At 47.0% G+C, this 27,660-nt stretch overlaps 1 protein-coding gene across 3 annotated transcripts in view; it reads left to right on the top strand.

Annotated features, from left to right (window-relative positions):
• The window catches only part of Mvb12b (multivesicular body subunit 12B), a 154,258-nt gene that overhangs the window by 23,099 nt on the left and 103,499 nt on the right, over positions 1 to 27,660 (top strand). For all 3 annotated transcript variants that reach the window (XM_029536207.1, XM_021192647.2, XM_029536206.1), the window contains exon 3: positions 22,380 to 22,487. In XM_029536207.1, coding sequence (XP_029392067.1) covers positions 22,380 to 22,487 — 108 coding nt within the window. The remainder of the gene's footprint in view (positions 1 to 22,379; positions 22,488 to 27,660) is intronic.

Genomic DNA, 27,660 nt, shown 5'->3' with positions numbered 1-27,660 from the left:
GAAGAATGATGTACCAACTTTACTGCCCCACTAGTGGGTTTGGGCTGCCTCAAGCTTGCACAGGTCTCACACATGCTATCCTACTGTTGTGTGTTCCTTGTGCAGCTGCCCCACTTTGCCCTTGTAGTCCTCACCCCCCTTCTGCAATGGTCCATGAACCTTGGGAAGAGGGGGTGTCCCGTTTAAGTCTCTTACTCTGTTGCTGGGCCAGTTGTGGGTCTCTGTGTTAATTGTCTACTGCAAACAGAAGTATCTCTGATGAGGGCTGAGAGACTCATAATCTTCTGTCAGATCTTTTAAAAGGTTTATTTATGCCGGGCAGGGGTGGTGCACGCCTTTAATCCCAGCACTTGGGAGGCAGAGGCAGGCAGATTTCTGAGTTTAAGTCCAGCCTGGTCTACAGAGTAAGTTCCAGGACAGCCAGGGCTACAGAGAAACCCTGTCTTGGAAAAAAAAGAGATTTATTTATTTTTTTTGTATATGAGAGCCCCATCTGCATGAATGCCTGCAGGCTAGAAGATTCCTTGTACATGGTATGTGAGACTCCATGTGGTTGCTGGGAATTGAACTCAGGACCACTGGAAGAGCAGCCAGTGCACTTAACCACTGAGCCATCTTTCCAGCCCCTTGTCAGGTTTATTTATTTATTTAAATTTTAAAGTCAGACTCTTACTCTGTAGCTCAGACTTGTTTGGAACTTGCAGTGATCCTCCTGTCTCAGCTCCCTGGATGGTAGAACTATGGATGTGAGCCTCCGTGCATGACTTTTCCTCATCTCTAGGTGTTTTGTGTCCAGATCTCCCTCTTGGCATTGGTCTCCATGCTTCACAGATTTTCATGTTTTATTTACACTTTTCAGTACATTTAAAATCTTATTTAGATGATGTATTCGATACGTAGATACTTAAAATGTGGTTTCCATACACAGAGAGGATGTTGTTACTGATTTCTTGTTTGATTCTGTTATGATCTGGCTCTTGTAATCCCATAGAGGCGTGATAGTCCACTAAAGGATGTGTGGTCCGTGCCTAGGGCACAGGGAGCCATGGATGCTCTGCGATCGATGTGGAGGTGCCCCATGAAGGTCAAGTAGACTCTCTGTTACCAGTGTTCTTGTCCGCTGTGTCCTTGTTCAGTTTTGTAGGGTCCAACTGTCAGTTTTTGAGAGAACTGTGTTGAAAGCTCTAATTGTAATTGTGAATTTATCTACGGGTTTCTTTTTCACTGTGTCAGTTTTTTTTTTTTTTTTTTTAACAGATGTATTTTACAGGACCATTGGCTGTTGCTTAGGATCACCATGTCTTCCTAGTGGACTAACTGATGAATGTGTCACTTTTGACTGTTAATTACATTGTTTTATATGAGTATAGACATTCCTTTCAATTAAGTACTCTTTTTTTTTCCACACTTTTAAAGCCACCATGTCTATAGTCTTAGGGTTTTTATTGCTGCAATAAAATATGATCCTAAGCAACTTGAGTGGGAAAGGGTTTATTTTGCCTACATTTCCACATCACATTCATAATTAAAGGGAGTCAGGGCCGGCACTGGAGGCAGGAACTACTGCAGAAGCCATGGAAGAATGCTGCTCACCAGCTCACTCCCTGTGGCTTACTCGGTCTGCTTCTTCATAGTACCCAGGACCCTCAGCTCTGGGATCGTATTGTCCCCACTGGGCTGTGCCCAGTCATCAGTCATCAATGTAGAAAGTGAACACAGGCTTGCCCATAGGCCAGCTTGGTGGAGGAATTTTCTCAGTTGAGCCTCCTTCTTTCTAAATGGCTCTGATTTTTGTCAAGTTGACATAAAACTAGGCAGTGCAAGCATTATATGCGTTGATCAGGCTGGCCTCACATCCTGCCTCTACCTCCTGAGTGCTAGAATTACAGACATGTGCCTTCATGACTGGCTTTGAGACATATTTCTTAAGGGAAGATATGCGTGTGGCACATTTTGAAATGCACTCTGCCAATCTCTAGTCCTTTAATGGGTGCATTTAGGCCATTTATACTTAGTAAAGATTTTGATATCTTTGGGCTTTAACTAAACCCCTCCCTCCCTCCCTCCCTCCATTTCTTACTTCTGTTTTGTTTTGCATTTAGTCTCTGCTTTTGTTTCTGTTTTCTTTTAGATTAATTGAACATTTGTTGGGATCTGATTTTGGCTTATTGAAGTGTTTTGAGTGGTTGTTCTTTGTGCTAGGTTTTATACTATAAATATCTACCAATATCATTTTACCAGTTTCCAAGTGAAATGCAGGGCATTCCTCTCCTTCACCAGTCTTCATTAATAACACAGAACATCTTGACTGTTTCCTGCACACGCACTTAATGCCACACGGTACTCTGTCGTCACTACATTGCACGTGACTGAAGAGATTTGGGAGACGGAAATCCATATTTACTTGTTTTTATTAACTTTGTTCTCTTCTTTCTGAGATTGCCTTGATTTTCTCTCCTTTCCTGAAAGTAGAATTCTGAGTTGAGAAATGGTGGGCCCTTCATTCCGGGCACAGTGACTTCTAATGAGAGGTAGCTGAAGACTTCCAGTATGATGGCTTTGGGATCCCCATGTCCTTGGAAACAACCTTTTGCCTGTGGTCTGTAAATAAGCCCGATAAACTCAGAAGCTCCCCACAGTGACCTTGGTGGGATTGTATTTTGGTTTGTTGTGGGGCATTACAAGGAGTACTACATATGTTTATATCCTCCCGGGGAAGAAATTCTTACAACTGGTATATCTAAAGTATACTATTTGATGAATCTGAGCACCAGTCTGTGGAGCCATCATCATCTCCAAAGGCTTCCTCCTGCCTCAGTTGTCTGTCCCTCATCCCCATCCTCATCAGTAGGGAGGCCCTGGTCCACTTCAGCTGCCTGCCTCCCCCCTCCCTGCCAAGTATAGTGTAGCTATTTGGTGACGCCCTCACATTGTGGAGAATATCAGTAGTTCTGGCCTGCCTAAGGAATTGTCCTGCATTACATCTCCGCTGACATGAGGTGGCATTTGTACTGTTTCCAGTTGGGGCTAATCAGAATGAAGCCGCTATGAACATTCACATATACATTCCCTTTGTTAATACCCAGCAGTGGAATGGCTTTAGAATTTACAGTTAAGGCAGTGACTTATTGGAGTTAATTTTATGTATACCTTGATGGGTCAGGGGTCACTTTTTAGCCTATTGTTTATTGTGTTGTAATCTTTGAAGATTATCCTTTCTTCAGTGAATTAACTTGACCCTATTGTCTAAAATCAATTGCTTGGTAGACACCAATTGTACTGCTGTGCTCTGTGATCCAGGGCCTTTGGTGACTTTGGCTTTAAAGCCACTGTTGAAATGGGGCGGTCCTCAACTCTGTTCTCTTCAGTGCTCCTTTGGTTGTCCAAGGACTTTTGAATTGTAATAGAAGTTTAAGAATCCTTACATCAGTGTCTAAAAATACTCTGCTGGGGCTGTGTGTGTGATTGTGTTAAAATATGGATCAGTTTGCAGATATTGGATATGTCAATGGTTCTGGATCTTTATGTCTATGAATGTGGTATTTAAATATTTTAAAATTTCAACCACCTTAGTTCTTAAAACTTTAAGACCCATCCCTTAAATGTCTACATGATATATATGAATACAAAGTTTTTATTTCTTCCTTATCTCATATCCTTTACAACTTCTTTTTCCTACCTTAGCATGTCCGTGCACTGTTGACTAACAGTTATAAATTCAGATTTCCATACCATTTCCAACCTCAGGGGAAAGCCTTTACTGTTTGACCATTTGAATATGGTGTTGGCTGTAGGTTTATCTGTAGATACTGTGTAGCAGGGACTACCCTTCCAGAAAGCTTTAGTTTTACTTGGGAGTTTAATTTTGTCAGATGTTTTATATGCTCCTGCTGCTGCCATATGGGATGGTTTTTTGTTAATTCCTGGTGATGGAGCACACTGATGTTTTAATGTTAAACCAAATGTAAATTCCTGGGATACATTCCATGTGAACATAAAAGATTGTCCTTTTTACATGTTGCTTGATTTCATTTGCTAGAATCGTGTGAAGAATGCTACATGAGAAGAAAGGACTGGGGATGCAGTCGGTGGTTGAGCACTTACATAGCATGCATGAAACTTTGGGAAAGAAAAAAAGGAAAACAGAAATGTTATGCACATGTTCATAAGAAGGATGGATCACTGTGGCTCTCTGCTCTTGTAATATCTTTGGCTCTGGTATTGCTAAGGGTGTCATTTTTCTGTTTTCTGAAGTGTTTACTGTAAATTTGCTTTTTTTTTTTTCTTTAAATGTTTGTAGAATTTACTCTTGAAAACTCTCTGGGTCAGTATGTTGAAAAGTTTGTAATAGGCTAAGGATGTAGCTAAGTGGTAGAACTCTTGTCTAGCATGTTCAAGGCCCTGAGTTCAATCCCTAGTAATCCAAAAATACATAGATAGAAAGATAGAAGGATGGATGGATGGATAGATAGATGATATGTGAATAGATGGATGGATGGATGGATGGATGAATGGATAGATGGATAGGTGGATAGATGGATAGGTGGATAGATGGATGGATGGATGGATGGATGGATGGATGGATGGATGGATAGGTGAATATATGGGTGGAAGATGGACAGATAGATAGATTAAATATTTTATAACATTTGCTTTTTTTAAATAGAGGGATCTGAGTGTATGCACGGGGCTTGAATATGTATGTACATGTGTACATGTTGGTGGCTGCAGTACATTGTAACACTCCCCCCGACACACACACACAAGAACTGGAGTTACAGGCAGTTGTGAACCACCTAATGTGAGTTCTGGGAACCAAGCCTGGCTTCTCTGAAAGAGCAGCCAGTGCTGTTAATTACTGAGCTGTCTCCAAAGCCCATGTGTTAGCTATTCTTTTTTTTTTTTTTTTTTTGAGGGGGCTTGTTTTTGAGACAGGGTTTCTCTGTGGTAGCCCTGGCTGTCCTGGAACTCACTCTGTGGACCAGGCTGGCCTCGAACTTGGAAGTCCACCTGCCTCTGCCTCCCAAGTGCTGGGATTAAAGGTGTGCACCATCACTGCCTGGAGCATTAGCTATTCTTGATGAGTATCAGTAATTTATGTCCAACAAGACATTTTCCAATCAGTGTCCAGGCATAAAATTCTTCATAATGTTCTCTGATTTTTGTTTTTAGTTTTATAAGATCTGTTGGTTACTTTTTCTTTAATTCTCAATAATGATAATTGATATTGTCTCCTTTTTTCCCTCTTAAGACTAGAGTATTTCCAATTTTACTTCCTCAAAGTTTTATTGGTTTTCTTTTCTTTCTTTTCTCTTTTATTGTTTTCTTCTCATATCTGTAGACTTAGCAGCCTGGTTTCTGTCCACTGATCTGGCACCTCCCCCTCATACACACAAGCATTAGTGCTAAGAATTTCTTTCTGACCTTGACATTGACTGCATCCCTTAAACATGATCATGTCATAGAATTTTAATTCATTCATAAACTGTCTAATACCTTCTTTATCTATCTCTTGATCAGGATTTTATTTAATGTGTGCTGTCTTTCTTTCACATTTGGGGATTTTCTAGATGTGTGCATTATTGACCATTTGCTCTCTGTGTGTGCCCAGGGAACATAGGAGTAAGTACTGAGAGCCTTCTTCTGGAGACCAGATACTATTTTTAACATTTATGAGCTGGGTATGATCTCTGTGGCATATGGTTGTGTTTTAAATCCTTAAGGAATATAAAAACCATCTGCAAATCGCGGGATGTACACAGGCTGCAATCTGTATTTGTCCTGCTCTACAGGCTATGTGTAAAAACCCGGGCCTTCCAGGTAATCAAGACAGTCAAGGCAGTCAGACCCAGGTAAGGTGCAGCGGACTGGGGAAGACAGATGTATGCTCAGCTGCTGTCCAGGGCAGTTGGTCTCTGGTCACCCATTACAAACACTGTCCACTCCCCAGCCAGTGCCACTGTGCCTCCTGTCATGAGACCTAAGTCACATATGCCCCTTCATAGGGTGATCTGAGTCCCATGTACACTGTAGCACAGATCACATGTTAACCAAGTGGCCTAGTTACTTCTTTGTTGCTGTAATAAGCACTTTGACCAAAACCACATAGTGAGGACTGGTGACAGTCCATCACCAGGGAAGCCAAGGTAAGGACTGAGACGGGAGCTGATGCAGACACTGGGGGATGCTGCTGCTGACTTGCTTCCCCCAACTTGCTCAGTCAGCTACCTTTCCAGAGATAGCTCTGCCCATGGTTGAGCGGTAAGAAGGCTGGGCCCTCCTGCATCAATGAACAACTAAGAAAATGCTCCACAGACATGCATAGAAGCCAGTCTGATGGAGCAGGTCTTCAGTTGAGGCTTTCTCTTCCAGGATGTGTCACACTGACCGCTAGTGCTAATCATGACACCAAGCCTACTTCCTTGAGATGCAAGGACCAGTACCCTTCCTTGGTAACTTGTGGGAAAGAGACAATACCTTAGCTTCCCATGGTGGGACTTTAAGACTTTTATACTCGATGGGACTGACCTGTGTTCTCTCCCTCTCCCCGGTTTTCTCACAGCCTACCCTGTGGTTTGTCTTGGGGAACACTCCAGTACATTCTGTTGTTATCACAGTTGGGTTTCCCATGGGCGTCAGGAAGGCCTGGTGGGTTGATTGACTGTATCATTCACATCTTCTAAATGACAACTGATTTTCTGTCTGTTCTTCAGTTATCAAGAGACAGGTACTGGAATCTCTGTCTATAATTATGGATTAGTGGTTTGCTTACTTTTTAGTTCTTGCTTTCTGCAGTTTGCAATTCTTTTAAGTGCATAAATATTAGAATTGTATACCATTCTTCTTGGTTGACCCCTTATCATTTTAAGTGACTTTGCTCTGAAGGCACTTTGGGGTATAATAGGATACAGCAGTAGTTTTTTTTAGGATTGGTGTTGGCATGAAACATCCTTTTCCATGCTGTTCCTTTGAATCTATCTGTGTCTTTATATTTAAACTGGGATTTATATAAATAGTCTATTATCCAATCTGACTATTTCTTTAGATCACTTATCTTTAAAGCAGTTATTGATGTGTTTGGGTTTAACTCCCCCTAGTTTGCTGTTATCTGTTGTTCCCCAGCCCCCATCTGTCGCTGGTTTCCATGCTGGTTTGAATGAGAAGTGTCTCCAATGGGCTCAGACATTTGAACACTTGGTTCCCAGTTGCTGGTGATATTTGGGGAGGTTTAGGGCACACAGCCTTCCTGGAGGAAGGGCACCACTGGGACAGACCATGAGAATATATAGCCTCATTCAGTCCTTAGTTCTGTGTCTCGGCCTCGTGCTTTTGTCTAAAGATGTGGGCTCTGTTGTCAAGCCTCCCACTGTGACAGGCTTGCCCTGCAACTGTAGTGCCAACTCATTCATAGCTCACTTTTGGTCATGGTGTTTTATCACACTAATAGAGAAGAAACCAAGACAGCTTCCTTACGCCTCTTTCTCCAGTGTCTTTCCTCTTCTCTTTTTTTTCCTCTTAGTACTGAGAATAAAGCCCAGGCAAATTTTGTACCACTGAGCTATATCCCCAGCACTCCCTGAGTCTTTTAAATTATTTTTATTCCATTTTATTTTCTTTGTTATCTTACTATATGGATTTCTTTTTATTTTATATGTATGAGTGCTTGCCTACATACATACATGTATGTCCCTAGTACCCATAGAGACCAGAATTGGGCATCTGATTCCCACAAACTGTAGTTAGAGATGATTGTGAGCCTCAGTGTGGGTGCTGGAACTGAACTCGGTCCTCTGTAAGGGACCTGAACTGCTGAGCCAAATCTCCGCCCAGTGCTTGCCATCGTTTCTCAGGAGTTCCTCTGGTGGCACCTCTTTAGCACACCACAGTCTGTCTTTCGCAAACAGCTCAGTGCTTCCTTCCTTCCTGGATTTTGTGCTGTGATTACTATACATTTCCCCTCTATGCATGTCATAAACCCCACAAAGCATGCTTATCAGCTTTTGTTTAATTTTTATTGTCTTATAAAAAGATATAGGGAATAGTGAATTCCTTACAGCTATCCTCATATTGCCATGTCTTGTAGTCATTGTTCTGTGGTCCCAGTTTTCATCTGATGTGGCTTCCCTTTACCCTGAAGAACATGCGGTGGAGGAGACTTCTGTGTTCTCTGCTGGCAATGTAATGGCTCATCGTTTGCATGGCTGGATAATTTAGTGTTTCCTCTCTATTATTACTTATTCTCCTTTGGTATAGAATTCTTACCAGCATTTTCTTCCACTGTGTTGGAATGTGGCCCCATTATCTTTCAGCTTGCCTTGTTTCTTATGGAAGTCAGCTGTCACCCTTACATCAACTCCTGTCTTCTGAGGCTTGTTTGTTTTTACCCCACCCCAGCCCCCAGCACACTGGATATAAGCATTTTGATAAATTTTCTAACGGTTATTCTGCCTGCTCGTTATTTATCTGGAATCTGCAGGTTTACAGTCATGGCTAAGTTTGCAGTGGTTCTGACTGTCGTGCATACAGTTCTTTTCCAGTGCTCTTTTTCTAGGGGCTCTGGCTGCCTGTGTGTCTGAGCACTGCATATTGTCTCACAGGTGAAGTAGCCGGGAGATATAGAAAGATGGAAGGACAAAATTAGAATTTTAAAAGAAACTATTGTTAATTAAGAATCAAGACTTTGTAGAAAAGCACAGTAACCCAGAAAATATGATCATAAAAAGAAACTAAGCAAAATATAGACCAAGAAGGGGGAAACTGCAAAGCAGATTTTATATGGTGTGAGAATGGCGTGGACAGTTTCCATGTGCAGTAGTGTGCCAAGAACGGAAAACCTTAGTGTGTCGAGAATCTCTCGTGCTTGTTACTGTTTAAATGCTCTTTCCACATGTATGTGCACCACATACATGAAATACTTGCAGAGGTCAGAAGAGGGCATCAGAGCCCCGCAACTGGAGTTACAGATGGTTGTGAGATGTTATGTAGGAGCTGGGAATTGAACTCAGGTCCTCTGTAAGAACAGCCAGTGCTCTTTAACCACTGAGCCATCTCTTCCTGCCTCTTCCCTCTGGTTTTGTTTGCTTATTTTTTTGTGGCAAGGTCTCATGTAGCTGAGGCAGCCCAGGTTGGCCTTGAGCTTCTGATACTTCTGCTTCTCCATTCCAAGTGCAGTATTACAGACGTACATCACCACACCCAGCCTCTACTGCCATTTATGAAGAACTCCATTACCACCCCTGATTCTAAGAAAGAAACCAGCAATGCTGTTAGAGAGTTATTTCTGCAAAAGAACAAGTCCTTTTAGGTAATATTCCTGTGATGGCAATTCTTGGTTGTCAACTTGACTACATCTGGAATTAGGTAAAACTCAAGCGGTCGGGTACACCTGTGAGATATTTTTTTCTCTAATTATATCATTTAAAATGGGAAGACACATTTTTTAATCTGGATCTTTCGAGGTAGGAAAACACACCTTTAATCCGGATCTTTTGATATGGGAAGATCCACCTTTAATCTGAGCCACACCTTCTGCTTGAAGCCTATACAAAGGCCATGGAAGTAAAGCTTCTGCTCTTTGCCCGCTAACCCTCACTAGCAAGTCCACTCCTTCACTGGCATTAGAGTCTACTTTTATGGAATTCTGGTGTATACTGAGGACCAGCGGAAACATCCAGCCTTGTGGACTGAGCACTACTGGATTCTTAGACTTTCCGTTGGTGGACAGCCATTGTTGGACTAGCTGGGCCACAGCCTGTAAGCCACTGTAATAAATCCCCACATATGTATTTTTTCATACATATTTATACACACATAAACATAAATGTTCATTCTATCAGTTTTGCCCTCCAGAGGCAGCACCACCCTGACCAATACAATCCACTTCACCTGCCTCTGCCTCTGAGTGCTGGGAATAAAGGTGTAGTCCACCACTGCCCGAGAGAGAGGGTTTGATATTGGCAATGGCGTCACTCCTGCTGTATACTCAGCTACCTATGGACTGCAGTGTGCTTATTTTGCTTAGGAGGTACCTGAGTGGCTTTTGGTTGTGTTTTTTCAGTTGATGTTCTTCTATACCCACAGACTCCATCAGTTCTCCCTTCTGGTCCCCGTTTCCCACCTTGCTTCCCTCTGGGTCATAATCTAGGACAACATGTCTGCAGTGTCTATGAAACTTTGAGACCTGGGAAAGTCAGGCCAGAACACAGGCTTAGAGGGGCCACCTGCTGATGGCAATCGGGTAGCCACTCTGCTCCTCTGTTCCTCTGATGATAAGGACTGTCTCCCAGAGTCCCTCCCACAGCTCTGCTCTCACCTCCCTACCACCCCCCCTCCCCGGAGCCACTGACTGGCAACTCTCCCCCATCCGCAGCCCCCAATCAGCCACATCCTGCCCCACCCCATCAAGGACAGGCCCTGGCTGTGTGATTTTAGCTTCAAGAGCAACTTTATTGGTCAGCTCTCTAGAATTACCTCTGCACCCAGCACTGGGTAGATGTTTAGCAAATGCATGGGACTCCCTGAGCTGCACGTGTGCCTTCGCTCTGCCCCCTTGAACTCAGAGCAGCTCTTCCACAGTACACTGCCACTCCTGACTCTGCAGCTTCGCACTTGTATGCCGCTCCTTTCCCTGTGCAGTTATGTCCACGTCTGTGCAGCAGGTCCTGATGGCAGAGGAGCTGCCGTCCATGTCACTCTGTCCCAGCACCGGCGCAGCCTGGTTACACACTGGCTCTCCAGACCCGTGAAGAATGCTTACTGAATTAGCTGGCTCTTTTCCGTTCTGCCTTTCTGTGTCTGGGATATTGGGTGCCAGCATCCAGCTAAGTTATGTGTGTGTTAAACATGAATTGAAATGCAATTACAGCTGGCAATGTGGTTTGAGAGGCGAGTAATAGAGTAAATAAGAAGAGTGGCTCAGTGAGCCACCAGTTCATCTCCTTGGCAGTCTTGCTGGCTGTCATTGGGGGTGACTCATGAGTTCAGCATCTCTTAATTCCTTTCCCTTACCTCTTGCTGCCTTCTCTTGTTGGGTCTCTTCAGAGCCTCTTTATTCAAACCAGCAAGAAGGCCAGGGCCATTCCTGATGGCCCAAGCAGAGAGCTGGGCAGAGAGGAGCACACATAGGGAAGCAGGGGAGGAGCCGTGCCGGCACACAGACCAGACCCCTTTCCAAGCCTGGGAGTGGCCTGCGCCCTGACCGTAGCATCACTAGGGCTCCTTGTCGGGGGCGTGGGCTCCCGGCCTTCTTAGGCACATGGGTTCACAGCCTGTTCGGTTGTATTCAGAACTGTGTCCAATGGCTGGACCTCCCTAGAGAAGCCTGGTTGACTTGATTGATGACAGAGCTGCCTCCTTGTCCTGTAGAGGGCACCTCAGTGTCTAAGAGTTTTCAGGATCAGTGGGCACATGTGGCTTATGAGTGTAGACTCTACAGACCAACCTTAAGTTCCTTCTCAGCAGCCACCCTCCTGGGCTCAAAGGGGGCTCCCACAAGCTCGGGAAGGGACTGGTTGCGTATGTGATTAGCAGTGATGTATTCAGGGCCGCCTTGTGCAGGCCCAGGCGGGGTTCTGGGAATCAATTAGTGAGTGAGTTGGGATAGTTCCTGCCTGGGTGGAACTTGCATTCCCAGGCAGGAGGGTACATGAGTGGAGAACTGGCAAAGCCTGGCCCCTCCCCCCTCTTCTGTCCCAGGTCATTCCCCCAGGTGTATCTTCTCCTGCCTGGACTCTCACTGGAAAGTCCCTCTGCCAGTCTGTTTTTAAAAACTTTGTTTTATATTTATTTATTGTATATCGAGTGTTTACCTGCATGGATTTGTGTGTATCATGTGTGTTCTGGTGCACTTGTGCTCAAAAGAGAGCACTAGAGGGGCTGGGGAGATGGCTCAGTGGGTAAGAGCACTGACTGCTCTTCCAGAGGTCCCGAGTTCAATTCCCAGCAACCACATGGTGGCTCACAGTCATCTGTAAAGGGACCTGATACCCTCTTCTGGTGTGTCTGAGGATATCGACAATGTACTCATGTACATAAAATAAATAAATCTTAAAAAAACAAAAAACAACACTGGGATAGAGAGGAACTAGAGCAAAGGATGGTCATTAGCTAATTATGTGGGTACCGGGGATTAAACAGGAGTAGCGCATGCTTTTAACTGAGCCTCAGTTGCATTATAATATGCATGCACATGTATGTATGTATGTATGTATGTATGTTATGGGTGTTTTGCCTACATGTATGTGTACCTCATGTATACCTGATGCCCACAGAGGCCAGAAGAGGGCATTGGAGTCCCTAGGGCTACAGTTACAGATGGTTATAAACCACCATGTGGGTGCTGGGAGTCAAACCCAAGTCCTCTGGAAGAGCAGCCAGTGCTCCTAACTGTTGAGCTAACTCTCCAGCTCCCAGGCTCTTCCTCCTTTACCCTCGCCTGGACATGAAATCTTTCTGCTGTCCCCTGGGCAAGCAGACATGACCAGCGCCTGCCCTCTCCCTAGTGGCTGGCTTCTGTTTCCACCTACCTGAGAGACTAGCCCACTACGGATGGTGAGTGACAGATGGCGGCGGCCTAACCTCAGCTCTCTCTCAGTTCTAGCCTCCAAAACGAAGCAACCAACAAGTGCTCCTCACAGAGCCTGGGCTCACCAGCACCGTACCCCACCCAAGGTGGCCCTGGCTCTCACACCACTTCTGTATCTTACACAAGACGACTTTGAGTCAGCAAACTTTGTTCTCTGTGTTCCTTATGCACAGCTGGTTAGCATTTGAATCTTTTCTGGGTCCATTGTCTGAGGTTTGTTTGTTTGTTTGTTTGTTTGTTTGTTGAGATAGGTTCTCTCTGCCCTTGCCCTCCCGACTGTTCTTGTTATGTGGACCAGGCTGGTCTCAAACCTGCGCCTGCTGGCACTAAAGGCATATGCCACTATGTCTGAGTTTTTTAAAATAAAAATTATGTTACTAACATTTCAAATATATGCGAAAGCACCAGAAACAACATAACAAATGCCTAAGGGACCGGGCAAGGTTCACTAGGCTCAAGCAGCTCTCCGATAAAGAAAAGAAAGTCTGGCTAGTTTCCCATGGTCTGCTCAGCCTGCTTTCTTATAGAACTCAAGACCACCAGCCAGGGATGGCACCACCCACAATGGGCTGCCCTCACCCCATCACTGATTAAGAAAAAGGCCTACAGTCTTGCCCATAGCCCGATCTTATGGAGACATTTTCTCAATTGAGAGTCCCTCCTTTCCAGTAACTAATGCTTGTGTCATCTTAATATAAAACTAGCCAGCACATGTGTCCTTTGGAGTTTGAGGGTTTCGTTCTTACAGCTGGTTAGATAGTGAAAGGACTTGAATTTGATCTATAGAATACCTTATTAAAACATTTTTTAAAGGGGCTGGAGAGATGGCTCAGCAGTTAAGATCACTGACTGCTCTTCCAGAGGTCCTGAATTAAATTCCCAGCAACCACATGTTGGCTCACAACCGTCTGTAATGGGATCTGATGCCCTCCTCTGGTGTCTGTGAAGGCAGATCACTCATATACATTAAAATAAGTAAATAGATCTTTTAAAAATGATAATAATAATAAAATTTAAAAGCTGGGTGTGGTGGTTATGCCCATTTAAGCCTAGCATTAGGAAACAGAGACAGAACAGCCCTGAGGCTCACTGTCCATCCAGCCCGGCCTACTTGGATAGTTCCAGGACGAGAGACCCTTTTCAAAAGTAAAACTGGGGGAGCGCCTAAGGAATGACACCTGGGGTGGTCGTCTGTCATGCATGAGAACTCCAACTTACTTTAGAGGAATAAAACAAATCAGAACCCTTGTACAAGTGTCTACTTCTTTAATCATTCCTTCTGTTGAAGCAAAGATCTATTTTCTGCTGAAGGTTTTCAAGTTTTGCTTGATGTTTTTTTGTTCTGTGGTGGCCACAGTAGTATCTTTATGCTGTTGGTTGAGTAGTCTTTGCCTCCACCCTTAGGGTCCCCAGGTGCTCCAGAACCAAGAGCACCTTTGGTTCCCCTTTGCATGCTCACTAGCTGTGAGGACCTCTCTAGGCCACCAGACCATTTCCCCAGCTCTGTGGAGGCCTGGGGCCCAGCTCTGCCCTGGCCACCTGGGTGTGGTAAAAGCTAGGCACTTCTGGCCAGGCCCTTTCTCTCTGGTAGCCTCTCCTCTCCTGAGTCCTAGTTCCTGACTTCCTGCCAGGAAGTGCTTCCTTGGGGCCATGATCACTGCTGCACCTCCAGGGTTTCTGCTGGGATTATGGCTCTGCTTCTTCCTCTCCGGCCCAGCCTGAGAGGCTGCTGTAGCTGACACGTAAGCTCTGTGTGAGGAAAGCTGCCTCAGGTGGCCTCTGCCATGCCAAGCACCGATCTTGCCATAGTCCATGTTCCAGTTTTTAAATTCTGCCATTTGGCAAATGTCTGAGTGTGTACTACTAAGTCTTTGGACTAGATGCTTGGGAAAGCGTCCACTGGATAAAATAGGACCCTTGATTGAGGGCCAGAGGTGATGAGTGTGCGCCCTGTGCCAGGCCTCCTGCTAAGTGCTTTAATGACAGTTCATGTGGTATGGTTTATCCTTCTGGGGTTTACCGTTCAGTCCATTTTACCATGTACACAGAGCTGCTCAACAATCACCAATATCTAATCATAGATCTTTGTTCCTGGCTCCCTTCCCTCTGACAGCGACCACCTCTTTTCTTTGTATCCCTAAGGATTGTCTCTTCTGGGACGTTGTAGGCAAGCAAGCCATGGCGTGTGGTTTGTGACTGTCTTCTTACCTAGCATGTGCTTCTTCGGATGTTGGTTGTATTGGGACTCCATTGCCTTTTTGTGGTCCAGTAATACTGTGGATAACTTCATGATGTCTATTTGTCAGTGGACATTTGTGTTGTTTCCACCGTTCAGTGACTTACCTCATGAGTCTGTTATGTGTGCATGTGTTCAGTTCTCTTGAGTATATACTCAGAGGAGGAACTGCTCAGTCCTGTGGTGATACCATGAGGAACTACCCTACCATTTCCACAGTGACCGTGCCAGGTTACAGTGCCAGCAGGGTCTGTGCCCTTGCAATGTTTGCTGTTGTCTGTCTGTCTGTTTCAGTTTTGTGACAGGTCTGACAGGGAATCTCATAGTAGATAAGTGATGATCTTCTGTGTTTTATTCGGTCCTTACAAATAGTCCTGGGGCCCACTCATTCATATTTCCACGTTTTGATGAGGTGGAATGAGTCAGTAAGACTCTGGGAAATGTCTGTGAGCAGCAGCATCAGGACGTGAACTCAGCTCCAACTCACTCCAGAAATCCTGGTTCTGCCTGCTGAGTTCCCAGGGACTGTGTGGTGGGGGTCCTTTGGCTACAGCCCAGACAAGATCATTCTATCATGTAGCTGTTAGGGGCTGGCAGGAGCCAAGGTAGAGAAGCCATGTCTGAGGAAAGAACAAGGGGAGCAGGCATCCAGGGCACGAAGGGTGGGAGGGCTGAAGGTCCTGTGCCTTGTGGGAGAGAAACCTACCCTGAGGCTGGCAGAAACTCCAGTCTCCAGGACAGAGCCAGGCATTCATTTCAGAGAGATGTTAGACATTTCAGCAGAATCTGTGGCTGACCTAAGTTCTCCATGCAGAAATCAAAGTTACAAATGGACACAGAAGCAGCCGGGAGTCCATGATGCAAGCCAGGGGCATAGCCTGCTCTTGATCTTACCTGGGCCTCTCCTCACTCCCAGCCTTTAGGCGGGCTCAACCTGGTCTGACAGAGGATGTGAGGCTTCTGCAGGCCTGCCCGAGCCAAGCCTTTGAACTTCACAGCATCAGCCAGAAGTTGCCCCTGGAATGTCTGCAGAATTTCCTGCCCCCTCCCCCTCCCACTGCCCTGTCTGCCAAACTCACCTTTGAGTTGTGGGTGGGCCTTCCTGAAACTGCGGGTGTGACCTGGGTCCCCTGGAGACTGCTGTTCCTCCTCAGCCAGCCCTCTGCATCCTAAGCGGTTAGCTGGGCCCCAGTTCATTCACAGGATTTTCTCAAGTTGTAGTCTAGCAGGTTTTCAATTTCTCACCTCATCAAGTAAAGCTTACAATTGTTGTTTTTCCATAAAAGCTGTAAGTGTTCATTGACCAAAAAAATGTGACATACACTAGCAAAGCAAAGGAACGGTTTAAAATGCTCTGTCTGTCGTTATGTATTTATTTACATGAATTTGCATGTGGTGGTGTGATGGTGGTGGTGGTGGTGGTGTGTGTGTGTGTGTGTGTGTGTGTGTTTGCATGTTTCTGTGTGTGAGTGCATGTGTGGTTGAGTGTGTATACATATGTGCTCTGCTGCCCTCTTTGATCGCTCTCCCCCTTATGTATTGAAGCAGGGTTTCTCACTGAATCTGAGGCTTGCAGCTTTCTTCGCCTGTGCCTAGTCAGCTTGCTGTGGGATCCTCCAGCTCACCTCCCATGCACTGAGCTGGAGAACCGGCTGGGTTCCACATCCGTGTGGCTTTTACCTGGGTTCTGATGAGCCAGACTCCGGTCCAATGCCCTACTGAGCCATTGCGGGTCGCCACCAGCCAGCCTTGTGTATCTCTGTATTCCCAGTTCCAGCGGTTAGAGCCAAACAGTGCTTGGCATTTTAGTTTCTAGGTCCTTTTCTGTCCACGGCTGTTAAAACACAAAACTGGATCCATGAGCAGTCACTGTCCTGTAAGAAACTTCTTCCTTTCGTTTGTCTTTATGAACAGAGAGCCCTAGGGAAGACATAGACTAGTCCCCTCTCCTGGCCCTCCATCTTCTGCAGGAGGGGCTCCCTCCCTCCCTCCCTCCCTCCCTTCCTCTCCAGGTCACTTTCTTCCCATCCAGAAGCCAGGCTGAACTGCTGCAGAGCACACCTCCCTGCTCTCTCCAAGTTGCTGTCAGTTATCCTTTTAAAAACTTACTGTAAGGCATTGCATTAACTCCTGTTCATTTATGTGTTTATCATGTGTCCTTCCCTGTGATGAGTGTGCCTCATGTGGTCTGTGAGACCCTTCTCCCTCAGCAGCCAGGCATCCTCAGTGAAGGGACAAGGGACAACTCACCAGGTTCTCAGAGTCTGCTTGCAAGCAGAACTCCTAGTTCCTGGGACGTGTGTGTGTGTGTGTGTGTGTGTGTGTGTGTGTGTGTGTATTTTCTCAGGCTTTGGTACCAAAGTCATCTCACTCTGGAGTGCTCCCTCTCTCTCCCTCCTCCTCCCCTCTCCCTGTCTCTCCCTCTCCCCCACCTCTAAATTCCTTTAGAGAGAGAGGGGGGGGTCAGAGGACAACTTGTGGGAACCAGCTCTCTCCATATACCAAGTAGGTTTCAAATGCAGGTTGTCAGGTTTGATAGCAAGTGCCTCTACCTCAGAGACCTCTCGGTGGGCTCCGATGTTCCCTCTTGTCACACAGCAGTGATGGTTGTGTCTGTTCTTAGAATCAATCTCTCTCTCTCTCTCTCTCTCTCTATATATATATATATATATATATATATATATTTTTTTTTTTTTTTTTTTATTTTAATTTTTGAGATAGGGTTTCTCTGTGTAGCCCTGGCTGTCCTCGAACTCACTCTGTAGACCAGGCTGGCCTCAAACTAGAAATCCACCTGCCTCTGCCTCCCAAGTGCTGGGATTAAAGGCGTGCGCCACCACTGCCTGGCCTTAGAACCTCTTTGCATTGATTGTTTGTAGAGCCCCTTTGAGATCCATAACTAGCCGAGGTCGGGGCTTGCTCACCTTTTGCCTGGCTCTGCACCATTGCTGATTGATGTGTGCAGCCTGCCTGTGGACTAGAGTGTTTGCTTTTTCTATGGCCTTATGAAAGCTCTCTGCACATATTCTCTTATGTGCTCTTTGATAAGCGCTTTTCCCTCTGACACATCCTGGGCACAGCCCATAGGCATATGTCATCCTGTGAATGTACTGCATGCGTGCCTGGGTTTCCTCATCTGTAACTCAGGCAGCAGCTTCATCTCCTCAGAGCTTTGTCATGTGCACTGTGGTGAGCCACGGATTACTTACACTGGGGAGTTAAGGAGAAGAAATAATGTGAGGTGAGAAGCAACTGAGGGCAAAGGACGCCCAGGCCTCAGATGGACCAACCTGCTTTCTCTCCCTAGGGCAGAGTTCAGAAGCTTCCTGGTTTCCATGAGCTTGATCTTTCCATTGTCTCCCTGGCCTGGTAACCTATGGCATCCACCTCTCTGGGCTTCTGAAGAGCCTGAGGACACCCTGGGTCACACCTGGATATAGAGATCTTCTAAGCCATTCAGCACACCCCCCCCCCTTGATTCAGGTCTTACAAAATAAGGAAATGGTTTGGCATGAAAATCTGTGTTGCTATGTCTCGGTCTGTTTTCAGCTGCTATAGTCTGTATTGTGCTATAGCATCCACAGACTGAACGTTTACGAACAATGGAAGTTATCTGACTCTGGGGTCTTGAGTCTGGGAAGCCCAAGATAGAGGAGCCATTCTCATGATGGCTTTCTTGTGGTGGGTTAGTGTGGCAGATGTCACAGTGTGGAAGTGCAGAGGAAATGTATGAGGTGAACACCCCTGCCATAGCAACCTACCCATAGTAACATCATGAGTCCCTCTCCGAGATCGGCGCCCGTTTGGCCTAGGCACCCTCTTAGTCCCCACCTCTTCAGCCTCACAGCACAGTGGTGACCACACTCCAGTCTGGGCTTTGGAGGAGACACTGAACCATAGTACAGTTTCACTTCTCTGCCATCAAAGCAAAGCCCTAGCACTACCATGCCTCCAAATGTGCCTCAAGTGTCCCTGTATCTATAGCCTTCAACACTTAGCTGGTGCTCCCAGCTTCCTCTCAGCACAGTGATAGCTGGACAGTCTTTAACGCAGCTCTCCCTGTCTGCTTGGGCCCTTCTGTGTTCCAGATAAGCCTGACTGAGGTGTGTCAAATGTCCTGAAGGCATTTTACCAGCAGCGGGCCTAGGGGTCTGGGTTTTTGAGCACACTGAATGACTGGAGTAAGTTTGCTGCTGTCTTTAGGTTCAGTTATCTAAGCTGGTGTGGGTTTTGGGGGGCTCCCCATGGCATTTGACTGTCAGGACCCTTCAGTGAAAAGCTGTAGGTGGCTTGCTTAGACCAGTGCCTGACAAACAGTGGACTTTCAGCAGGTTGCCGCCCTATGCCTAGCCCTAGCCAGGGGAGAACATCTCACTTGGCTTTGGTCCTTCATATCTAGGCATATCAGCTAGCTGCAGGCAGCTGGGACACTGCTCAAGGGCTGCTGGGAGCTCTCTGATAATCGCTTATTTTCTGTGACAGCCAAAGGAGGAAATGGGAGGTTGGGCCTATGAAGTCTGCATCACCCTGCTGTTCTTGTTACCTACCCCCTCTCAGGGCTTCCCTGGGTTCTGCAGCTCCAACACTGGGCACCCAAAGGTGGATGCTGGCAATGGAGAAGGCTGGAATCAGCAGCATGTGCCACCAGACATAATCACCAGTTGGGAAATGTGTTGATACCATCTCGAAAGGCATGCAATCGTGGGCCGCTAGAAGGGCCAGTGACTCTCATACCACAGCTCGCTGCTTCTTCCAATTAGAATGTGCCTTTTAACAAACCAACATATGCGTGCAGAGTTTGGTGGTGGTGCCTGCCTTTCAATCCCAGCGCTCAGGAGGCAGAAGCTTGCAGCTCTCTGTGAATTCGAGGCCACTGTGGCCTACACAGTGAGTTTCAGGTCAACTAGGGCTACAGAGAGACCCTGCCTAAAGAGTAAAAGCTTCTGGCTCATGCTAGTACTCAAGAAGCTGAGGCAGGAGGATCATCAAGAGTTTAAAGTTATGATGGGGGAGGAACTCTGAAAGGGGAGACCAGGATGGGGGGCAGCATTTGAGATATAAATAAGACAGACAGACAGATAGATAGATGCATGCATGCATACATACATACATACATACATACATACATACATACATATGAGCTTAAAGTCAGCCTGGGCCACAAAGTGAGGCCCTGTCTTTAAAAAAAAAAAACCTAAAAATACAAAGCAAAGCAAATCATGAAAGCCTGACAAAGGCTTTTGAGGAAAGATGTCTTTCCAGACTTCCCAGTTTAGATAACTGAGGAAAGATGTCTACTGAATCTTGCTCTGCCAGGCTGAGCTGGTTTGGTTTGGCTTGGTTTTCTCTCTGCTACTGTATCTCAGTAGTTTGATGGCACAATTTCTTGAGTTGCCTGTTTTATGTTTCATGTTCTTGTCCCCTTGTAAGGCAGTGTCACAGATATCTGATGAGTCTCTACTCAGCAGTCCCATCTTGTGACGAGGCAGACATTGGGTACAACTGAAGGAACCGGGGTCCCCTGGGCACTTGCCGACTCCAAGCCTGGGCTCCCAGGACAAGCCAGCCTCCTTCAGCACTAGAGGTGCTCGGCAGCAGCCTTGGGGTCAATGCCCAGGGCAGTGGCCTCAGTAGTAGGCAGCATGTACCTTGGAGAGTGGTGAGCTGGGAAGGGAGGGTGGGTGAGCCTCCTGCTTAGCTTGCTGGCTTCAGTCCAGGGAGCAGTGTTGCTTAGGGAAGCTCCACGAGGCATGGCTTCTTACAGCTCTGGATGAATGGTCACCTTGCTCGCCCATTCCTTTAGTTGAGTATCCACTGAGCCTCTTTGTGTCAAGCACAATGCTTGGCACAGAATGGCACCTTCTGGTCCTGGTCGATGGTAGGACAAGATTCACATTTGAAAGGACAGATTGAGTCCCGGAGGTGATGCAGGAATCTTGGGACCAGAGATCACAAGTAACTGCTGTGGGACAAGTTAGGACTCGTGAGTGATGGTGTGGCACAGTGTTAAGTGCCTGGTTCCACAGCATCCTCACATTTAGTCTAGAAGCAGAGTCATCTTTGCAGGTGCTCACCAGCGAATGCCTTGCATCTGTAGTGTCTCCCGCAACCCCTGGGGAAGGCAGCGTGCCCACTTTACATCGGCCATGTTTCACTGAAGCTGCTGTGTTATAAGTTCAGATCTGCCTTTGAGTTCCATGCTGCCTGCTCCCTAGTAGGAGTCCTGGTCCTTCTCTGTGCCCACAGACTATTAGCTCATCTGACTCAGGAGAGACATTCAGGTTAACCGGTAGCTTTGTGTGAGTGGGTTGAAAAGTGCCTGCCTAGTGCAGCGGTGACTGTGGCTAAGGCCACTGCCATTGCTTCTCTGGAGTCTGTCTCACAAGCCTTCGGGTTCCTCTTGCCATAGTGACCTTTCTTTTCCTTACCCTCAGATTTGCTGTCAGTTATTCAGTTTGAGAAATAAGTGTTTTTCTCTTGTTGGCTGGCCTTTGGCTTTTCTGAAGCAGCTTCCGGGGTGGCAGCTGTGCTGGGCCTGGGGGTGTAGTAAGAACTGCGTGTGTGTTAGAGGCTGCTGACCATTGACAGTGCCTTCATGGGAATGGAGCCACTCAGCTGTCCACCATGATGGCCAGAAGCTCATCAGCTCAAGGCCATGTCCCCAAGCATACTTCAGAAGCACAGCCGCTGCTCCATCACAGGACGGGCTGCCTGTGCCCGTTCAGTGCCCGTGCCCACGTGTGGAGCTGCTCCCTGGGTCTCCTGGTCTCTCTGTTGTGATGTTGGGCAGTTGGGTGAGGTAGGAAGGGAGTTGTAGGGTCCTCTCTCCAGTCCCCTTGTCAACTCCGTGTACCTGCACTCCACACTGGATCCCATGCTAATGCCACCTGCCCAGTGAGCAGATAAAGGCTTTACTCAGGATTGTGTCCTGAAGGAGAATTGAGAGAGACTTCCTAGTGAGACCAGAAATGGGATCAACTGAATCTAGTTTATTTTCCTGTCACGATATAGTTTCTGACCTTGAATTCCACTTTGGGAGCTTGCATCAAGAAGATGTAGTGCGGAGCCAGCTTTCTGACCTACCACCCTAGCCCCCACAGCAGCCCTACTGAAGCTCCCTCTGGCTTACTCCTGTGGGCAGGAGGTCACATCGTCCACACCGCAGGGGGTGCCCCTTGCAGGTGCAGTTCCACCCCATGTGGCTTTCTTCTGTGCCCTATGTCCGCCCCATGTAAATGGCAACAAACAGCCTAATGTGCTGACCATCCAGTCCCTTCCCAGTCCATTACAACAAAAGCTATTCTTTGCTCGTTAGAACCATTTCTGTCAGGGCGTCTTTAATCAATGGCTTCCCCAGGGACAGTATTTTTAGAAGTTGTATTTTTCACAGTCTCCCCTTTTCCCTTTTGGAAATGTTCTTCCTGGTGCTGAGTGTGGCGCACTAATGAGATGCCAGGAGACTTGGGGCCGGTGCTAATTGGAACAGGTAGAGGAGCTGGGTTCATGCTCCTGTTCTGTCCCCTCTTACCTGTGACCCTCTTCTCCGTCTCTCTGCTGCAGGTTGCACAGACAGCAGATGGCGTGGATGCTGATCTCTGGAAGGACGGCTTATTCAAGTCCAAGGTTACCAGATACCTGTGTTTCACAAGATCATTTTCTAAAGAAAATGTGAGTCTGTCGGTGGTTCCTGTTTGCTGAGTGGGCAGGACTAATTTACATTTCTGGTTGGGGCTTCCTCTCTTTTGTGTGTGGTTTATGTTCATTGTTGTATTAATTTATCTATTGTTTCAGTGAACAGGGTAGAATCAGCAGCCAGCGCTGTGTTTCATTTATTAACAACATTATTAACCACATCCCCAAGTGCACAGTGAATTCCATTAAGATGTGTTCTCCAAAGGACACCGGGAAGTTCCCCTCACTGTGCTTTCCGTGACAACTCCCGGGCACGAGGGATGGGAGAGTCTGCCGGGGCCGCTGGGATGGATAGCATCTGCAAAGGGCAGACCAGCTCAGTGGAGGGGCCGTGACACCCACTACCCCATGACAGTCCCCAGACGTGATGTGGCCTTGTTTCTAAAGAGCCTCTGTGTGACATGGGGTAGCTCGTCTTTACGGAGAGGTGTACAGTTTTTTCATTCTGGTTTTTAGTACTTGAGCACGTGAACTAGGGATGCTTAAAGCCATCTCCAAAAGTGTAAAGCGTTCCCAGGGAGGCCAACCTGTGTCTGTACCTCATTTCTTCCTGAGATGACCACTTTAGCTCCCCACCATGACCCTCTGGAGGAGGTGATAAGTTATCTCTTCTAATTTAGATACTTATTTTTGGAAACATTTTCACCAATTTCTGAGTGTAATTATAATGGCTTCCTGAGATGACCACTTTAGCTCCCCACCATGACCCTCTGGAGGAGGTGATAAGTTATTTCTTATAATTCAGATACTTATTTTTTGAAACATTTTCAACAATTTCTAAGTGTAATTATAATGGTAATATAGGCTGTAGTTAAAAACTAAAAACACAACAGTATAAAACATGCCAAATATAAAAATGAAAGAAGCCTTCTTTATCACAGCCTCCTGGTCAGTCGCAGCCTCCCTGTCCCTCACGACCTCTTTCTCACAGCCTCCATCCCTCACAGCCTCCCTGTCCCTCACACCCTCCCTGTCCCTCACAGCCTCCCTGTCCCTCACAGCCTCCCCATCCCTCATAGCCTCCCTGTCTCTCACAGCTTCCCTGTCCCTCACAGCCTCCATCCCTCACAGCCTCCGTCCCTCACAGCCTCTTTCCCTCGCATACCCCGTCTCTTCATCATAGCGCTCAGCCTGGGATCCCTCTGCCAGGCCCAGGTTTTCCTTTCAGCAGTTCTGCATGTGGACTGTAAGATGATCACACAACACTTGTTGCTCTTTAGTAATCTTTAGTTCTGAATATTGTTCCTAGTGTGTTCAGGATGAGGGGCGAAGTCATCCCATTAAGTTCCCTCTAATTATAAGAGCGTACCTTTGCTGCTTGTAATATATGACTGAATAGGGAAATCTTTTTACTACTGGCCTTTGAGTGCATTTTCAGTAACGGGATGGTGGCAGCTGAGCCAGGGTAGGCACCTGTACAGCGCTTGTGGTGTGTCTGCACAGATCCTTTGGGTCCACTATAGCCTGAGGGGACTCCACACAGCAGGGGTAAGGCGTCATCACCTTACAGATGCTGAGCTCATGATGTTATCAGTAGACCGAACACGTATCCTTCCCACCCGCACCCTCGTGCACCCGTGCCCTCAGGCTCTCTCTCCCAGGAGTCTACCCAAATGCCTTTAGAAAGCCATTTCTGCTTTTCCTCCTGTTGTCCCTGCTCTGCCTGCTGACCACTGCTTCCCGTGGACTCCCAGGAGGAAGTCCTAAAGATTTGGTCAAATGCCTTGTCTAAGTTACTTTTTGTTGCTAAGATAAAACACCATGGCCAGGGCAACTTATCAAAGGAAGGAGATATTTTGGAACCTGATCTGAGAGGGATAAGCATCTATCACGGCAGGGAGGCACGGCAGCCTGTGGCAGGCATGGTGATAAGAGCGGGACCCTGAGAGCTCCCATCCACGGAGCAGAGCGAGAGCTAGAAGTACCATTAGCATTTGACTCTCAAAGTCTGTCCAGTGATGAACCTCCTCCAGCAAGGCTGCCCCTCCTCAACCTCTCCTAACAGCCCCACAAGCTGGAGGCCAAGTGTTCGCATCGGAAAAGCACCACAGCCCTGGGCAGTGCTGCTGGCCTCAGAGGGTAGCCATGGCCGGGCCATGTACACAGGGACCTGCTACATTTACTCCTGAATCTTAGAGCTGTTGGTCTTCCAGGCAGGAGTTCTTGAAGCCCTGGGAGCTGGGGCAGCAAGTCTGCTGTGGTGCAGGGAAGGCACTGGACTCATGGGTTTGGGGTGGATTATAGAAAACCCAGTCCTCAGCTTGAGGACAACAGGAAAGCTCTTGCTTAGTGTGCATGGGACCCTGGATTCAGACCCGGGAACTGCCAGAAAACACGTTGGTCCCCATCAGTAGCTGGGGGTGATAAGGCTGCCAGCCAGGAGGGCAGCAAGAGACACCCCTGCCCTCAGCTGAAGCCCGGGTGCTCGGGAACCAAGTTAGCACTTCCATCCTTAGCACCAGAGAGGAGTGGATGTCCTTTACCACATCCAAATGACAAACCAGGGGACAGAATTGCTTTGGGATCAAATTTTGGGGAATGACAGAGTCCATTTGCCAGCCCTCGAGTGAGGCAGAAGCTAGGCACATCCTCACCAGTGGCAGCTGCCTGTCTGTCCTGGTCTATAGTCAGAGCACAGGCTTGGCAGAGCACCGGTTTACAACCATCTGGGAGAGTGTGGGCTCTCCAGAGCAGGCTACATCTTAATTAGCTGACTTGAGACTCCCAACATAGGAGTTTGGGGAGCTTCCTTTGAATCCTAAATTCCTTTCCCCCAATCAGGCCATTAATATGGAAACCTGGCTGGAGAGTGACACTGCTTCCTGGGAAGGAGTGAGATTAATTGCACTTTTCATGCCCCGCACTTTCTGTGTTACCTGTAATAATAATGTGCATAGATTAGGTAGGGAGGATGTTAAACAGAAGGATTTATGAACATTTGAATATTAAGTTGGTTATCTGTGGCTACCTTAAATGCAAAGTTGTCAAAAATAATTACAGTATACTAGCAAATACTGGCTACCAGAGACAATATAAATACCCTGCGTCAGTGCATGTCGGGCCCCTGGTATGAATCATTTGCTCAGCAAGGATTGGGAATACGTTCTTCATATTTATGAGGAGGAAATGAAAGAGAGCACCAGTGGGGGAGGGGAACCAGGAAAATTAATGGTGTTGAAGGCCTATGATATATAAAAAAGTCAGTGGGGGAGGACCCTGCAGACAGGCAGCCCCATGGAAGAGGGCCACACCCTCGGGCTGCAGGAAGCATCAGCAGGGCAGCCTCCCATTGTGTGCATGGACAGGTTTCCCAACACTTGTATAGTGGCCACACCCCCAGTGTTTCAAGAGGTGAGGTGACTAACTGGTTGCAGTTGACTTCCATGGAATCTTGCATGTCAAGCTGAGCCGGTCAACAGGATACTGATGAATGCCCATCCATCTAGGGGGCAGCAGAGCGTGCCCAGTTGTTAATTTCTCAGTGCAGGAAGCAGTGGTGACATGGAAGAGCAGCTGCCTGGGGCCGGGGAGCAGGGAGGGGACGGGAACAGAGGACAGTTGATAGACCGGGCTGCTCTGGAGGCAGCTGGTGCTTCTACGGTTCCCAGCTGTGTAGTTAGGAGTCTATTCCACATTAGAGAGGGCCCACTCCCCACACGCCGCACCTCAGTGCATACTGTCTTCCTGAGCACCATTGGCAAGCCCAGGGATGCTGAGAGAGAAGGACAGACGTCTGATGGTACAGTCCCGGATGTGCTGGCCACAGGCTGCACTTGCTACTCCGACTTCCGAATTTCAACTCGAGGCATGTTTTACTTATAGGCGATAATAACTAATAATAAACTTTGGGAATTTTGGTGACATGGTTTCAATTTGCCATGTAAGAAAGTCTGAGTCAGTTTATGATTGCTACCACCCCACCCTGTTGAAAAGTTTGCCACAAACATCAATGTATTTAGCCAGTAATTATTGAGTCCCTACTGTGTGCCAAAAACTATGCTATCTTGGGTGAGAAGAAGGAGCAAACATCATTTTGGTTACTTTTTAGTGGTGGCAGCCAGGACCCATAGTGTCCAGCTTCCTTTTTTTGTTTGTTTGGTTTTTTTTTTGTTTTTGTTTTTTTTGTTTTTCAAGATAGGGTAGCCCTGTGTAGCCCTGGCTGACCTGGAACTCACTTTGTAGACCAGGCTGGCCTCAAACTCAGAAATCCGCCGGCCTCTGCCTCCCGAGTGCTGGGATTAAAGGTGTGCACCACCATGCCCAGCTGTGTCTGGCTTCTTAAATACATCTTTCAAGGTGGTAGGTAGATGGATGCTTCATAAGGGCTGTCCTAGTCATTGTTCTACTGCTGTGAAGAGACACCATAGTCGGGGCAACTCTTAGAAAGGAGAGCATCTATCTGGAGGCTTCCTTACGTTCACTGTCATGGTGACAGGGAGCACGGCAGCACATGTGGTGCTGGTCAGTAGCTACATCCTGACCCCCAACTCAAGAGAGAGAGATTAGGCCACTCCAGTGACACATTTTCTCCAACAAGGCTATACCTCCAATCCTTTTCAAATAGTGCCACTCTCTGATGATTAAACATTCAGATATGTGAGCCAGTGGAGGCTGTTCTGACTCAGATCACCACAGTGTCCAATTATTAAATGATAGGAACTTAAAAGGGTCTTAAATTAGAGTGGCTGGCTTCATTCAGAAAGCAAATACTCCCTGTGTGGGTTTCAGAGGTACCTGTGCTGTAAAGATGGAAGTGGAGCTAGGGTTCCCCAAGCCCAGAATGAAGTTGGGTCCATCTCTAAGCAACAGGGGGACACTGGCCTGAGAGGTTCCTGGGAGGGCAGAGCCTGGACTGACCCCTTAGATGTTAGTCTGAGACTGCAGTCAAGCTGGGCTTGGGGGACACAGTGCTTCTGCAAAGTGGGCACACACAGCACATTGCTGGAATCCTAACAGGAGAGATTTAGGCTGGGAACCCATTATTCTTGCCTTAACTGGCTCTGACAAGGCTGAGATGACTCTGAAGACGTGAATGTAATCTCCACAGCAGCCCTCATGTTTAAGATGTAGGGCAGATTTCTTAAGAGCTGTTTCTAGCATGAAGTGAGTGCTGCAAGGGCTGGCGTGTTTGCAAAGAATTCTCTCTTGC

The sequence above is a fragment of the Mus pahari genome, chromosome 3, assembly GCF_900095145.1.
Source record: "Mus pahari chromosome 3, PAHARI_EIJ_v1.1, whole genome shotgun sequence".
Taxonomy (NCBI): Eukaryota; Metazoa; Chordata; class Mammalia; order Rodentia; family Muridae; genus Mus; species Mus pahari.
Note: the sequence above shows the minus strand (reverse complement) of the source record. Positions and strands in the feature narration are given on the sequence as shown.